Source organism: Haliotis cracherodii, unplaced genomic scaffold, assembly GCF_022045235.1.
Source record: "Haliotis cracherodii isolate W230 unplaced genomic scaffold, xgHalCrac1.p SCAF_2, whole genome shotgun sequence".
In the NCBI taxonomy this organism is placed as follows: domain Eukaryota; kingdom Metazoa; phylum Mollusca; class Gastropoda; order Lepetellida; family Haliotidae; genus Haliotis; species Haliotis cracherodii.
The window spans coordinates 51729916-51747864 of NW_027266275.1; the positions used below are offsets into that span (position 1 = coordinate 51729916).

At 41.8% G+C, this 17949-nt stretch overlaps 1 protein-coding gene across 1 annotated transcript; it reads right to left on the reverse strand.

The window, feature by feature from the left end:
* Nucleotides 1–9465: 9465 nt before the first annotated feature.
* Nucleotides 9466–16176, reverse strand: LOC139469238 (uncharacterized). The gene is made up of 8 exons (XM_071251375.1): nt 16036–16176; nt 14811–14832; nt 14159–14272; nt 13470–13571; nt 12993–13046; nt 11570–11671; nt 10468–10632; nt 9466–9971 (listed from the first exon to the last, which is right to left on the reverse strand). Exons 1-8 carry the CDS (start codon nt 16108–16110, stop codon nt 9913–9915), a joined length of 693 nt encoding a protein of 230 aa, XP_071107476.1. The 5' UTR covers nt 16111–16176; the 3' UTR covers nt 9466–9912.
* Between the last annotated feature and the right edge of the window lie 1773 nt (nt 16177–17949).

Sequence of the window (17949 nt, forward strand, 5' to 3'; positions counted from 1 at the left end):
AGTACCCCGCCTCAATGAATATAAGTGATATTGGTATCTCTTTGGTGCCTTATACATGTTTATGAAAGAAGGGGGCTATATTCATCGCATATGCCCATACAGCATTAACTATTATCTACCATCAATACAGGTTCTCTTATTATCTTGCCATGGGCAATTTTACACGCCAAAATAAAACCAAAACTCAGACAGATATATTTCAGGATAATGGCCACTGTAAAAAGTGTCGAAATTAATCAAGGCACTGCCATGGGACGATGCGACAAGCCGACATTTTTACCATTTGCAGTATTTTCGCGCTTTGGTTAATTCCGACACTTTTTGCTTGTTTTTGTAAGGACGACAACGTGACAATGTCCCTTCTAGGATTCCATAGTTTTCTATATATCTACTTTCATACATGTATCTTCACAAAACGTTTTCCACAAAATATTTTCAGCTGTAACTGTGAACATCACCCTGATAAATCATCAGTAAACATCACCCTGCTACAGAAGATAAATCTTCAGTAAACATCACCCTGCTATAGAAGATAAATCATCCGTAAGCATCGAGACATTATCAAAAGAAGGAGATACCGAAACTGTACTACAATCTCTTGAACTTGATGTATTTATTAATATGATAAAACGTTGTGGGCTGAGAATATGTACATGTGTCATGTGCAGACATAGAGAAGACTCCGACAGTAACGTGTCGTGTTAAAATATACATGTGTCATGTGCAGACATAGAGTAGACTCCGACAGTAACGTGTAGTGTTACAATATACATGTGTCATGTGCAGACATAGAGTAGACTCCGACAGTAACGTGTCGTGTTAAAATATACATGTGTCATGTGCAGACATAGAGTAGACTCCGACAGTAACGTGTCGTGTTAAAATATACATGTGTCATGTGCAGACATAGAGTAGACTCCGACAGTAACGTGTAGTGTTACAATATACATGTGTCATGTGCAGACATAGAGTAGACTCCGACAGTAACATGTAGTGTTACAATGTACATGTGTCATGTGCAGACATAGAGTAGACTCCGACAGTAACATGTAGTGTTACAATGTACATGTGTCATGTGCAGACATAGAGTAGACTCCGACAGTAACGTGTAGTGTTACAATGTACATGTGTCATGTGCAGACATAGAGTAGACTCCGACAGTAACGTGTGGTGTTACAATGTACATGTGTCATGTGCAGACATAGAGTAGACTCCGACAGTAACGTGTAGTGTTACAATGTACATGTGTCATGTGCAGACATAGAGTAGACTCCGACAGTAACATGTAGTGTTACAATGTACATGTGTCATGTGCAGACATAGAGTAGACTCCGAGAGTAACGTGTAGTGTTACAATGTACATGTGTCATGTGCAGACATAGAGTAGACTCCGACAGTAACGTGTAGTGTTACAATGTACATGTGTCATGTGCAGACATAGAGTAGACTCCGAGAGTAACGTGTGGTGTTACAATGTACATGTGTCATGTGCAGACATAGAGTAGACTCCGACAATAACGTGTAGTGTTACAAAGCGAGTTTCATGGCTCACAATGAACATGTAATATTGGGTTAACTTGTTTGACTATTGAGATGCTAAGTTACGTGTTTGATGTCTTACGGTGAACATATAATATTGGGTTAACTTGTTTGACTATTGAGATGCTATATTACGTGTTTGATGTCTTACAGTGAACATATAATATTGGGTTAACTTGTTTGACTATTGAGATGCTATATTACGTGTTTGATGTCTTACAGTGAACATATAATATTGGGTTAACTTGTTTGACTATTGAGATGCTATATTACGTGTTTGATGTCTTACAGTGAACATATAATATTGGGTTAACTTGTTTGACTATTGAGATGCTATATTACGTGTTTGATGTCTTACAGTGAACGTGTAATATTTAGTGTTTGATTGTTTGTGCGGATAGATTTATTTTTAATATTTTAGTATTTATAAACAAGGCATTACCTGAGTTCTGTAATGTCTAGATCCAGATTGTGTTGTACTTGGTGCTTGTTGAAAGACGCATTTCTCATCCCATCTCCGAGTATTTCAGACATCCAACCAACGTGATGCTTATCCTGTTGGCTTCTCGGCGTGATGTTCATTAAGAAGACGAAACTTCTTCACTACAGCTGATCACTACAGCTGATCACTACAGTATCGATTATAAGGATTCCTTTTTTAGCATTTGGGTTTAAATCATGACAAACTGGGTCACAACATCTGTTTTGTCCATCAAGGACAATTAGCCATGAGAAGGATATTATGCATGCTAAGTTTTTCATTAACATAATGCATTCGATGGGGAGTGGTTGCATCAGTAGAAATAACGTGGTAATGACATATGTATTATTTAATCGACTGGTAATGGTGGAGCCATCAATAGCACAGGTTTAACTGTTCAGTGAGTTTCTGGATCCAATCACAAAATACGAGGATCCCAACACACGGTCAGATGGAATGATGCAACGCCGAGCCTGATTTTCCCGTATAAATATCCATCTTACAATAAACTAGTGAACATTTTATGTGTTTGTTTTCGAATTGTGGCTTGATTATAACAAAGGGACACAGTCCCTTACAGGTAGAGTGTTATTTCAAGTGGAAATAACTCCAAGCTTTCAGATGTTATCTGTGTTCAGGAGACATTGTTCTGGCCGGAGAGCGATTTCAAGAGTTGTGTCAGTTTCCGCCAGGATAGTGCAATGAGCAATCCAAATGTCATGAATTATCGAAGGGAAGGCTGTGCAATATTTGTTAAATCATATTTTTTAAATAATCCTTTAAAGAGCAAATGCTGCCTCAAACTGCTTTTGAATCCAATGAATTTAAGATTTTCTTTGACGAAACTAAATAATTGTGGGGAAGTAATAAAACAGACTACAAGGAAAACCTTTCAGATGAATCAGACCTGGAGATATAAAATGATGGTAAAAAAAACCCGAATGGATTTGGAGAGATGGATGTTTTCTCTCTTGGATCTTTCGATTATATCCTCCTCATTAGCATCTTAATGTAACTGAGACGTGTTCCAAGACGATGCTCTGGGCAGTGATCATTTCCCAGTAATTCAGGTAAGTCGACTTAGATCTTTCAACGTACATGTACAGGAAATTTAAAAATGCAAACTGTTCCGATTTTTCTTCTCTTACCGAGCCACATATTACACCTGAACTAATAAACGAACATTATAACATTACCACACAAAAATTTTAAATATCCCAGGTTACCTTTGGAAAATGATCTACTTGTATTCCCAAAGTGTGGTGGAACGATGAATGTGAAAAGGCAAACAAACCAAGGAAAGAAGCGTATACGGGTTTGTCATACCTCACTTCCATGTGACCTGGCTCTGTTCAGGAAGGAAGTGCCGAGTATGGACGTGTCGTTCGTGCAGCAAGACGCTCAAGCTAGCTTAGCTTTATTTCAGGTAAAAAGATATTTACCCCATTATCTTCTGTTTGGTCTAAAATGAAAACTAACCATCATTGATTCTCATGTATCGTTGCCCTATATCTGTTTTAGGCATGGGCGGCAGTAGTGTGCCCAGCGTCAGGAGGCTACTGCTCTAGCTGAACTATTAAAACAGTTAGTAGCTCTGAAAACGTCCAGAGACATTTCAGAGATATCAACTTTCATGAAACCACATTTTTACGTGACATTGGGCGTCCACATTGGACTGTAGCTCTGACTTAAACATCCAGTCCTCATGTGATGAACTTAACGGTGCCATATCAAAATCACATCATTCCTCTCCTGGAGTAGAGTTGTTATGTTATGAGATGTTTAAGCATATGCCTGTTTCTGTTCTTTTGATAATCTGAGAACTACTAAATAATTCATGGAGTTCTGGGACTATTCCTAAAGCCTGGACGCATGCCGTCATTGTTCCAGTACCAAAACCAGGGAATGACCCAACTATGCCTGCTTCATATTTACCAATCACTGACTTCCAATCTATGTAAAACATTAGTCATAAATCGACAGAGTATTTTCTTCAGATCAATAGACTTCTCTGAAGTAAGGCGTTGGAAAGGGAGTTCATGTACAGGTCATCATGTACGTCTCCAGACAGAAGCACACAAAGCTTTATGCAATCAAGTGTTGCTCGTGTTGCTCGTCTACCTTGATATTGAAAAAGCATATGATATGATCTGGAGAGAAGGACTGCTGTTCAAATTACAGAATCATGAGATTAACGGCAATACGTTCAGATGGATTCGTTCGTTTCCTTCTGAAAGATCTATTCAGGTTCGCATTGGTCAGGGCTTTTTTGCATTTGACGGTAAATGGTACCCCACAAGATAGTGAGATTAGCCCTGTGCTTTTAATATTATGATAAATGACTTTTTCACAGATTTACCATCAAATATAGATGCAGCACAGTTCGCTGATGATGGATAATTTTGGGGACGATTTTGGAATTTTAGGTTTGTCACTGAATAGATTCAGAAATGTTTAGACATCATTACTGTGTGGGGTTTTAAGGTTTCTCAGTCCAACACTGTTGCAATGATGATAACCAGACATGAACGTCCTTCAGATAGATATCTTATCTTGTAAGCAAATGTAATACGGTTATAAATCTGATGACGTCCATACTCAAAAGTAAGGTGCTGAAAAAATCCCCAGCTCCGTTGCTTTTTAAAGCAATAATACTATCACGGTTTAACTATGGCTGTCAGGTATTTATGTCTACCTCAAAATGTCATCTTTCTAAACTTGACCGCCTTCAGCTAAAGGGTTTGCGAATTTGCACAGGTGCCTTTGCAACTAGCTTAGTTTCAGCTCTCCAGTCTGAATGCGTAGAAATGCCTCTTTGACTTCGACAAAGCTTCGACAAAACTTATGTTTCCCAATTATTAGTACTGAAATCTACAATCTTTTCAGAAACTTGCCGCTAAGCATGTAGTTATACAGTGCAACCCAGCTGATTCCTCTGCACCTCCAGATGCTGTTCCTTGGCTGCTTCTAAAACCAGGCCTTTGTTATGATCTGAATTCAACCATTACCAAACGAATGAGTCCTAATGTTATAAAAGCTCCATCTCAGCATTTTATAACTGAACATTATGCCAGCACCACATCTATTTACTGATGCCTCCAAGGATTCGGCCATGCTTCGAACCTCTGGGGCATACTGGATGTAAGATTTGTACATCTCAAGTGTCTTCAGGCTCGATGACCATCTCTCAGTATATGCTGCTGCAAGGTCTAAGGTAGGTTAATGGATATGATCATGAGGCAGTTGTATTGACTGACGCCATGGCAGCTGTGGAGGCAATCGAATCGGGTATCAGTGATTCACGCAGTGGCATTGTTTATGGAATATTGAAGCTGGTTACATTCTTTAATTCACAATATATTACGTGTGATTTTGTGTAGATTCCAGCCCATCAAACGAGTTCGACAACAATTGTGGGATGTTGGGACTACTGGGTGAGACATGACCACAGTGTGTCCTTCTGTAAAAAGCAATATGACATTTCGTCATGGAAGTCATTATTACTAGACTTCGTCTTGGACACTGTGGGTTAAAATACCTACCGCAGTGTCATAAATAAAGAGGCCTCCCCTGTATGTACTCACTGTGAGTCAATGAACTATTATATAATCAAATGCCCTGGCTACAGTCATGTCAGACGTAATTTAAGAAATGTGGTATATGAAAAAGACATCTCATTTGCTTCAATTACACTTTTGGGACTCAACATATTGATGACTCAATTCGGCGGGCAATATCAGACTTCGTGACTGCATCGGGAATATTTGATATGTTATAGAAATCTAATATATTTTGTATTTACTATTAAACCATTTTAACAGTTTTTCTTTTTGTTGTTGTCTGATTTGCGTTTTTATGGAATGATTTCTTACGATTCAGAAGTGAAACAGTTATTACTTTCGGTTTTAAAATATTAACTAGATCATGAAGCTGATTTGGGGGGCGGGGAGGCACATCGGTGGTAACATCGTCACTGATGCATGGACATCGTTGTCAGGGACGATATAGTCACCCACCACCGTCACTTATAGTGATGTGTGTTGTGAGGTGTGGTGTCATGACGTATCGAGTTGTGAGGTATCTAGCTGTCAGATGTCTAATTGTGATGTATCCAGAAGTGATGTACCTAGTAGTAATGTTTCTAGTTGAGAGGTGTTATTGTTGTTGCATTAAGTGTTTAAGAGGTCGCCTTCTGCCTAAGCAATTTCAGCTGACCTGTCCCTCTTTGGGACTCCTGTGTGTGAGTAGCGTACACATATCTGTTGTGAGTTTGGTATTCACATTATTTCTGTTTTTGTATTGATATGATGTTTATTATCTTATATTGATAGGATTTCATTTTTATCCTTGGCTGCTCTGTTTATATACGTTCGAGTAGCTGTCCATCTCTCAGAAATAGAGTTACTTTGTTTGCTCTTGCATCTATTGGCTTTAGGAGATCTTCGACAGAGAGCGGATCTAACTGCAATTCTTGTTTTAACCGAGCCCGGGCTGGGGTGTGGTCTTGACATTCCAGTAACAAGTCTAGTAGTAAGGCGTCTTATAGTGAGGTGTCGACTTCAATACAATGTTGATATGATATTGTCATACCCACTTGGGTGAGCCCACATCGCGTGGAGGTTTACACCCATTGTCAGCTGTCTGACTGTACAGCGTGTAGTGGAGTCCGCAGTGAGTAGCACTGATGCGTTACCCAGTCTGGCCTTTCCATATCCTCTGTGTTCACTCGCTGTAGACGGTAGCAAGGCTGCAGAAGCTCCACAGGGCGGTATGAGTGAATGAGAATGTATTGACAACGCTACACACTGGTCTACCATGTTCCACTGTCTACCCAGGGCTAGAGGTCATCCTAACAAAAGTTAACTTGTCAACAACTTAGATCGCATTTCGTACTGGTTGACATAGCTCGCCAGTCCATAAGCACTACACTACCTGCCTACAGGTAGCAAACAAGTTCACTTGCACCACGAAATATTCTAGTGGTTGCACAGCGGAATTTCGGGGCGGTCAGCGTGACGAGCGAATGCTTTAATGGTTAGTGGTTAAAGCGTTTGCTCGTCAAGCCGAAGACCCTGCTTCGATTCCCGACATGGGTACAATGTGTGAAGTGCCTTTCCTGCGCCCCCCGCCGTGATATTGCTGGAATATTGCTAAAGGCGCCGTAAAAACATTCTCAGTCACTCACTCACTCACAGTGGCATTTCAACTAAACAGCTACTGTCACGTCTATATGGAGTATTATATCTCGCTCCTGATCGCTAAGATAATAAGCATTATAATGAAGGGGTAGCATGCACGGAATACGGCCTCGTGTTGAGCTGTCAGATAATTGTCAGATTCCTATTGTCAGGAAATCAGATTGTTTACCGGGACAGTATAAGTTATTACACACGGTAAATCAAGTCGGATTTTCCCATGAGAACAGAAATATATATCGGTCCCTTTAAGTAGTAAGTGAGTCAGGCTGGTTTTATTCCAGCCAAACCAGGCAGAGTAACACCAGAAATTGGCTTCACATATTGAACATTGTTTAGAAACGACCCCGGACCTTTGGCGTGACGAGCGTGACGTTATTTCCTGCAAGTTTGTGAGTTGGTTTAAATCCTGGTGTAATCTCTTGAGTGTTGTTAGCAGGGGACGGCAAAAACAAAAACAACTTAACATTTTAGAATGAAAATTATCTGTAATCTATGATAAAACTAATGTCGTCATTTTTAGAAGAGGGGGTCAGGTGGCACTGAATGAAAGCTGTTTATTCGATGGTAAATGTGTTAATGTTCTAAGCCATTATACATGTCTTGGTGTCATTTTACCCATACAATGAACTTCAAGAAGAGTGCGCAAAGAAGGCCTTAATCAATGTAATGTCTGTCTTGCAGAAAGTAGAAGCTTTTACCACCGAATATATTTTTTAAATTATTTGATGCTCAAAGCCAACCAATCCTGTTATATGGATCAGAAGTATGGAGACTTCAGCGATTCGATTGTCTCGGAAAGCTACATCTTTTAGCCTGTACAAAATTCTAATCCGTTGGTCCATCAACACACCAACTGCATGGTCTATGGCGGGTGTGGCAGATACCCGTTATACATCAACTTCCAAATTAAATGCTTGAAATACTGGTTTAATATTCTTGGAATGCATGAACGCCGAATCTCCAAACTTGCTTATGATATGCTTGTACATTTAGATGGCATGGGCAAAGTAACATGGGCATCACGTATTTAAAAAACACCTGTTTTCTCGTAGCTACGGCTTTGTATGGTTAAACCAAACAGTTGGTGATGTTAAACTCTTTTTGAAACAATTTCGTGAACAATCTGTTAATATGTTTTACCAGGAATGGCATTCCACTCTAGAAAACAGTTCAAGGTATGACTAGTATGGAACTTTTAAGACTGAGTCTTATTCAACCCGAAACATACCTGTACATTAACATGAAGAACCCTTCGACGTCCATTAATGAAGAGGTGATGTCCATTATGTCATTCAGCTATGCACAATGGCTCTAATATTCATTTTACTTTTGTATGTCCTTATTATTGTGATCTAAGAAGTTTATACCAGAACGCTATCTGTCAAACTATCCTGTACCTGCTTTTATTTCTCTTCTCTCAACAAAAGATGATGCTGTCATATTAAAACTGGCTATATATGTTAAAAATGCAATTTCCATCAAAAACAAATTGTTAAACGTGAGTATATATCCAAATATGTCAGAGTACTTATTTGTTAGTCTTTTGTATATGGACTGGAGACCTTACATGCAATAAATATCTTTGACTTTGACTTGGCAAATGACGTTGAACTGCCTAATCAGCCTACCATAGCCTCCGTTCACGAAACGAACTCAGCTCCGTGACAATCGTGTGACCATGTTCCTGTGAGTGAGTGAGTGAGTGAGTATGGATTTACGCCGCTTTTAGTAATGTTCCAGCAATATCACCCCGGGGGATACCGGAAATGGGCTTCACCTATTGTACCCATGTTGGGAATCGAATCCGGGTCTTCGTCTTGACGAGTGAACGCTTTAACCACTAGGCCACCCAACTGTCCCTATGTTCCTACGATATTCAGTTGCTACGATAATAGAAGAAACATCTCTTTGAGGAAATGGTCCCAAGGATGTGTTCTTGGGGTGAACGTTGATCTCCATTATTGGTTCGGACAGGATGAAATGTTTAGTGTAATGTAATAGGTGTTGCAATAAATCTTCCAGAGACAGCACAAGCCACAGGCTTACGCCGGGTATAAACAGCTCCTAGCACCGCCCGATGTCGCTGGGGGTACCATGTCAAGTACCCGACGAATAAAGAGCCCCCGAGGACCGCCCCATGTCGCTGGGGGTACCATGTCAAGTACCCGGAGAATAAAGAGCCCCCGAGGACCGTACCATGTCCAATACCCCCTCGGGCTGTATAACAAACAAAGGAATATCTTAATCTTATTTGAAGTACTTTATTCCTGTTTCATCACATCACAGGGTCTATTCTACGAGTAACAGGTGATGTCAAATAAATGCAGTTGTATTACAAACAGAGCATTCCTGCTGTGTTGGAACCAAATGTGAGGAAAGTATTTAAGATTTATGCAGAGAAATATGGTCATAACTAAAAGAGAGACACTTTTATGACAAGACATATCGACTGTGCGCCGAAGATCATCGGCCAATATTGCCAAGGTAGTAAAATCCTCAAATACTAAAGTTTAACGAGTGTCTTATTTTCCTGAAGCATAACTTAACTGTATGTTTTTTACTGGATTCTCTCAGTGTAGATGAAAGTGCACGCTTGTTAAGCTCTGTAGCGGAATAAGTTAAAGCTGGTTGAGAAACGTGGTTATGTGGTAAGAACGCAAAGAGCGTGACAGGAATGTGGGGAGGCGAATGTGTTCAGGGGTTTGTCTTCAATGCTTTGATCAGTCTCTCAAGGATGTTTTTTTTGGTGTCGACTGAAATGAAAAAGACATCATTATTTAGCATACATACAGATACGGACATCATGAAACAATAATGGAGGGTGTAGGTTTAGAGCCTTACCGTGTTGTGACACATACACTAAGATGCACCGTACAAACACACAGAAAGCCTATATCTGGCACCAGGAGCCTCCACTGACAGGAGGCCTACATCTGGCACCAGGAGCCTCCACTGACAGTAGGCCACACGACCCTAGGTACGTGAGTAATGCATTATAAACACGTGGGGTATGCACAAGACCTAGGTACCTGCTGATAAGCACGCGAGAAGGGATGCACATGACCCAAGGTACATGAGTGGTGCATGATCACACACGGGGAGGCATTTGCACGGTGACCTAGGTTATTATGTCAACCAATATGTCTTTGAAATTTGACAAGTATGTACTTTTGGGAGATTTGCTGTAAGCAGAGGGGAGTATATAGATTGTGGAGATCGACATGCTGACTTCTCCATCAGTCTACTTACCTTTAACCGCATCTGTGTCATAGCTGTCGGACGGCTTGTCGTCCTGTCTGCCAGACAGCTTGGAAAGGGCAACGTGGAAGGCATGCCCATCATGCTGCAGCCTCAGCAGATGATTCACAGACTCCATGAACAGCAATGCGACCTCTTGCTCGCTGTATTTGTTCTCTGCACGGAAAGCAAACACCCATCATGGACATACTGAAGTTATATGTTATATAGCCAACACGGGTATGCTGGAGTTGTATGTCAGATAGCCAACACGGGAATACTGGAGTTGTATGTCAGATAGCCAACACGGGAATACTGGAGTTGTATGTCATATAGCCAACACGGGTATACTGGAGTTGTATGTCATATAGCCAACATGGGAATACTGGAGTTGTATGTCATATAGACAACAAGGGTATACTGGAGTTGTATGTCATATAGCCAACATGGGAATACTGGAGTTATATGTCATATTGCCAACATGTGTATACTGGAGTTGTATGTCATATAGCCAACACGGGAATACTGGAGTTGTATGTCATATAGCCAACACGGGCATACTGGAGTTGTATGTCATATAGCCAACATGGGCATACTGGAGTTGTATGTCATAAAGCCAACATGGGATTGGGATCGATTACATGCATCAACCAAGTCAGCGAGCCTGACTACCCGATCCCGTTAGTCGCCTTTTACGACGAGCATAATCTCCTTTTACGGCAAGCATGGGTTGCTGAAGACCTATTCTACTCCGGAATCTTCACGGGTCTCATAAAAAATGGACAAAGGTTTCGATTTGTGAGAGTGTTATAATTATGCAACTCACTAAAAGTCTATTTAACAGAGGAACCCCTTGCGCCACAGAGACCACAATCACGTGTATTCATCACACCTATTTTCAGTATGAAATCACAGTGCCTACAAAAATGACAATAAATGGGCGTAGACACCTACAACAAGTGTACACTCTCTGCCAGTTGAGCGACAGGATAACAGCCAGAACAGACACGCCAATTTCAACCAAGCATTCACAGCTACAGTAATCACTAGCATGTCTGATATTTACTTGACTTATTCTGTAGGTGATGTCGACACTTGAACACTGGCTACTTACGTTCCATCCAGCGGAAGGTGAAGGCCTGTCTTACAAGGACAGAGAAACATTTGGCGTCAGCTAGGATAGGACCGTGGCCCAGATCTGGACTTGTCTCAAAATCTGACAACATATAAAACATAAATCATATTACTATTGTTCTAAACTTTTTTTTCTTTTTGGGGAATCTGGTGTGTTACTTCATATTCGTTTATGATACACCTTCCCAATGAAGATAACTGACTATAAAAGTCCAGTTTCCATCTTGCCGAACCTGGTAGGAATTTTGGAATTATATCTTGGCTGGGCTAACGAGTTAATGCATCGCGTAACGAAATCGACATCCGGTTCGTCAACTGCCGTGCAGAGTTCGGTCGATTGCAGGATTTGTAAAGCATGTGTACCGTCAACTCGTTGTCAACAGATATAGTCCAAATCATTTCATGTTTCTAATCAAGGTGATCACGTGATTTGATGCATTTCGCGAAGAAAGGCCCGTTTTTTACAATATAGCTCTTGATTATCGATCTGATCGTCCTGACAGGGCGCCGCCATTTTGTTTGAAGCAAGTGCATGTGATATGAGAGGTGGAATCCGATTGGTCAGAAGGAGGGCACATAGAAGGGACATGACTCATAACAGCCTCTGGGGGCGCTATGTTGGAGCCCTGAAATTCCAGTCTAGTTCGGCAAGGATGGAAACTGGACTTTTATATGATGTTTCTGATGTTTGTATTGAAACTTTAACATACCTAGACATACCTACTTAGAATCTAGGACCAAGGGCAAAAAGGACACTGTTCAAAGGGCCTTTGTTCTTTCATCCTATCCAAACCATGATTTACTAAATTCCCCCCAAATATCATCTTTCCAAAGCGTGATCATATTAATAAAGACAACAAAAGTATTGTTTAAGACCATTCGACCACCTCAGACACAAACAGTACACACAAACATACACATATACATGCACGATGTTATAATGTACATGCACGTCGTGCAATCATCCTTACCGCGACCTTAAAACCAACTTCACCTCACCTCACCTCACCTCACCTCAAGACCTTACAATCCGAAATAGTTCGTAGAAAAAAGAACCCAAATGAATGTAATCTATTTGTTTAAAAATATACTTGGAAGGAGAACGTATTTTCAAAGAACACTTTGAAGAAACGGATTGTACTTGTACGAGGAACTGAACAGGTATCCCCGATCTCCCACCCCCATACCCCCACACCCACCCCCACACCCGGTCAGATGATGACAGCGACGGAGCGACTGAAAGGTAGGTGCACACTATAACCAAGTCAACACGTGACAGGTTGACACCTGGCAGTTGACACATAAGGTGTCTGAAAAGTGGTCACCCACCACCCGCCAGTGCAAACATAATGCTGGGGCGAAAAGAACATAAATTATTCAGAATGATTGTCTCAAAAACCTACCTTCAGTCTTTGAGAAAGTGACCACACTATCGCACACAAGAGACTCCATTTCAGCTGCAACCAAACAGAATGTGCTGGTAAATATTTCCCGATATACAGTGTAATACAACAAAATGTCCAACATTGAAGATCTGAATAGACAGTGACAACCACAAGTTTCTAATGTTGCTAAACTGTTTCCATGTTTATTTACACATGGGCATTCCATGACCAGTCCTATACTTTAAACTGCCTGGTCGAGTACCATATTCCAATATTAACTCCCGGTCTTGCTTATATGATCTCATTCTCCAATGATAACGTCGGGTTTTGTGCATATAGTCTCATCCTCCAATGCTACCTTCCGGTCATGCTCATATAGTCTCTTCATATCTCGCTGACCACACGCAAAGAGTGGCGTGTTTTCATGTTTATCTTGCACAAATTGAATAGATTATCCATCAATATAAAAGCCACCCGAGGATTCTGAGAACTTACTTGGCATTGTCAGCATAGGCCCGAACAGCATGCGTGCATGGAATATTAACTTGGAAGACTTCTCAATAACCCCATCCAGTCTCTCGCGGATATCCTCCCATTCTGTTGAGAGAATTTATGCGATAAATATGCAGAAATAAACAGTATCTGATCATGCTATTGATATGTGTGGTTAAGTGTCTATGCCATCAAAAGCAATAGACATGGGATACTTGCTTCACATATTGTACCTGTATTTTGTCGCTACCCCATCGTAACTTTATCGACATCACACAGTGACATGCCTCATTTGGACTGAAGACATGACGCGACCTGTGTTTTAACCCCGTGTTCATGGGATCCTCTTGTCACTGTTATTGTAAATATCTGTGTTATTATAACCCTGTGTTACTGTGATCCTTTTGTCACTGTTACTGTAAATACCTGTGTTATAACCCTGTTTTTAGGATACCCCCCCCCCCCCCTCTCTCTGTACCTCACACATACAGCTTTTCTCTCTCTCTCTCTCTCTCTCTCTCTCTCTCTCTCTCTCTCTCTCTCTCTCTCTCTCTCTCTCTCTCTCTCTCTCTCTCTCTCTCTCTCGTTAAACTCCCATTTTACCATTTCACCTCACCTATTGCTAGTGACGTAAGTATCTGTAGTACATTGTACCAGCTTGTCTGGGATACCCTATGAACTCCGAAACTCACCCATTTTGTCTTCACCCTTCATTTGTGCACGCAGTGCAGTCAGGTCATTTTCTATGGTCTTCCCACATTCTCCAACAAGCCAGAGCTTCATTCCCCAGTCGGCCCAGGTACTCGCTAAAACAGGCATTTTTAGGAACGCACCTTGTTGATATGACAATGTAGAAAGTTTACATTACATTTCTACAAAAACTTTCAATATTAGAATAGTGTTCTGAAACAACTTTGTAAGGGAGCAATCTCAAATAATGTCTTTGGACGGAGCGATTAGTGTTAGAGAAAGAATACTTTTATTAGTGTTTGCGTCACTCAAATGTTTTCCACCCACGGGTGGAGCCAAACATGTTTTTTTCACAACATAGGTATTTTCCAGGACATCCAGCATGATTCGGCGAATAAACTATTTTTATAATGTGATATACTTTAGTATGATGTGTTAATCCTGACTTGTCAGTCCCTTACGAAACGTACGAGACATAACGGTTAATATTCTTTGAAAATGCAGGCGACAAGACATACGTTTGGATTGATACACAATATCATATTAGTGCATCGTAGCCCTGTCACGTACTGCAGTACCTGGCGACACACATGGGCTGCGTTCTGCCTCAGGTGTGATAATTACAGGTAGGATGATGAGACGCTGTATACTTACGTAGGGTTATATCATGATTGTCCTGAAACACATGAAATAACATTTTAAACACATAGTCACTCCGGCCATAATAAGCTTCATGTCTTCCTCCCAAATACAGGCGTTATACTCGACCTTTGATATTCATAGGAACGTATCAGGCCCATGAACGTATCAGGCCCATGAACATATCAGGCCCATGAACATATCAGGCCCATGAACATATCAGGCCCATGAACATATCAGGTGCATGAACGTATCAGGCCAATGAACATATCAGGCCTATGGATATATCAGGCCCATGAACATATTAGGTGCATGAACGTATCAGGCTTATGGGCGTATCAGGCCCATGAACATATCAGGCCTATGGATATATCAGGTACATGAACGTATCAGGCCCATGAACGTACCAGGCCAATGAACATATCAGTAAGTTCGTGTTCTAAACGGTTGTAGCGTTCAGGGGTCCAGTACGTCCGTGTTCTAAACGGTTGTAGCGTTCAGGGGTCCAGTACGTCCGTGTTCTAAACGATTGTAGCGTTCAGGGGTCCAGTACGTCCGTGTTCTAAACGGTTGTAGCGTTCAGGGGTCCAGTATGTTCGTGTTCTAAACGGTTGTAGCGTTCAGGGGTCCAGTACGTCCGTGTTCTAAACGGTTGTAGCGTTCAGGGGTCCAGTATGTTCGTGTTCTAAACGGTTGTAGCGTTCAGGGGTCCAGTACGTCCGTGTTCTAAACGGTTATAGCGTTCAGGGGTCCAGCACGTTCGTGTTCTAAACGGTTATAGCGTTCAGGTGGAGCCATCCTCAGCTATGCAGAAATCAAATTAACGGTGTGTGGCCAGTCAGCTGCCTAGTCATTGGTCGCGGTTTCATTCACTGCTCTGTTTTGTCAATCCTTTTAGATCAGACATACATTTGGTATCAGTGACAGGGGCACGTGATCGTACCACCGGAAGTATAGGCATCAGAATTATCCATCCCCGGGTTTAGCCTAACATTGAAATGACAATACTTTCAACATATGACATTTGAATATACCTTTCATACCTGTGTACATCAGCCGTCACAGATGTTCCTTAGCAACTAGGTTTCAAGGAACTATCTGTCATTGTAAGGCGTGGTCGAAGGGAGGCATCTTGACACAAGAATGTACACTGGGATTCCATTCTGAACAGCAATATTCATAAAGAGTAAATGTCAAGCAGTAATTTTTCAAAGCAACGGGCTATACAGCGATTTCTTACCTGGCACCGTGCTTCTCCGGATTCTGACGCCTCAACGAAGGCCACCACCAAACACAGGAGTGCTGCTCGCATCATCTTGCCTGTCTGAGAGCTGGTCAGGGTGTGCGGGGACCGGCTTGGGTGGTGACTTTGTACCTCTTGTTTCTGCACATTGCCGGGGGACTTGCATAACAGCCAGAACTGGATACCCCGGGTATCTATACATGTTTCCCCATCACTGACTGGCAACAAAGACAGGTACTCGGTCCGAAAGCCCTCCACAATGGTAGGATATCGTGTTACTGTAATATTCGGGGGGACCAGGGGCTCGTAAGACGCAATTACAGCATTTCTACCTCCAGAACCCGGAGTATGTGTACACAAAAACAATTGTATGTATGTATGTATGTATATGTATGTATGTGTGTATGTGTGTGTGTGTGTGTGGAGGGGGGGGGGGGGGGGGGGGGTTGTGGAGATGGATGGATGGGTGGGCGGGTGGGTGGATGGATCGCATTTAAGTGGTTTCACAACAACGACAACCCCAAAAGCGCCTTTCGTTTCAAACGCTTGTCGTGACATTCTGCAAATCGTATTATAGTTTGTCTTCAAATAGAGTTAGTGACATGAACGGAGTAAAACTGAGTGAGTTGGGTTTAACGCCAATTTGAGAGATAAGCAAGTCGTTGACCCCCAAACACTGAGGAATAACATGCCATAGATGCTACTACTGAAATATAGGGGTGGGTGGGTAGGCTGAGGAGACATAAAGAAATGTAAATGATGCAGCAAAGGTCAATGCATCCTCAGCACCCCCTAGAGTATCCCGACATACAGAAACTAGCTGGTGTAAATCAATATTATTCAGGCTTCTGGAATGCTTAAAAAACTCCAAGGGTCAAAGAATACTAGCCGCATGGGAGCCTGGTCGGGTAGTGAACCTCATCCTCCACAATGAAACGTGACCTCAACAAGAAGAGCTTCAGATCTGGGGGCGCACGCATCGGGGATACTGATTTCAAAGATGTCGGTTTAATCTGCAATGTCCTGAGAGCGTTCATCGCATAGTAGGTGATCCATAACATCAACAAGGGTTGGAACTGAACATTGCTAGACATCAACATCCAAATTATCTTCGAACAGATGACAAACAAACACACGCACGCACGCACGCACGCACGCACGCACGCACGCACGCACGCACACACATATATGGAATATATTTACTGTAAAAGCATGAAGTGTTTCCCACGTAAATAACAAAAATGAGACACAGAACACAAACGCCATCATTCTATCATGCAGTGTCGACTATATGTTTTCTTCATCTAGTGTTGACATATTGTTCTGTGTCCAATGGTAGTCTATAATTTGCAGTTCTGAAACTTGTCAAACGAATGCAGAGGTCGGGCATGGGGTGGGGGTGGGGGGGAGGGGGACAAAGTAACCTTTGGATGACTACGGTTATCTCGAGATTCCTTGCACTTTGCAGGCTGCTTAGACTTGCTCAATAAGCACTTTCGAGACAATTACTCCAGACGCGGTGGGATAATACTAGGTTACATCTCATTCAGCCAACCATCTAAACACAGACATAAACTGTTCTAGGATTGAAGCCAATATGAGCTGAAAACACAATAACATGGACGTCAAAGATTCCTATGGTGCACGAGCAGTTGATAACACCGAGGGGATGGGCTGAAGCCCTTGTCCTTTTGTACCCCGAGTTACACGAAGACGTCCCAACATCATGTCTAGGATTGCGTGTGTGTGATTTGTGTGCCGAACTGTCGACAAACCAGTCTGCATGCTTTAGACACTGAGGCGCGCTGCTAATAGCGTATCTGTGGTACTGCAGTCAAACCGAGGATTGAAAGCTGCATCCTTGTTGCTACTCTGTCTGGGGATTCTTGGTATGTAGTTGTGGCTGTCAAT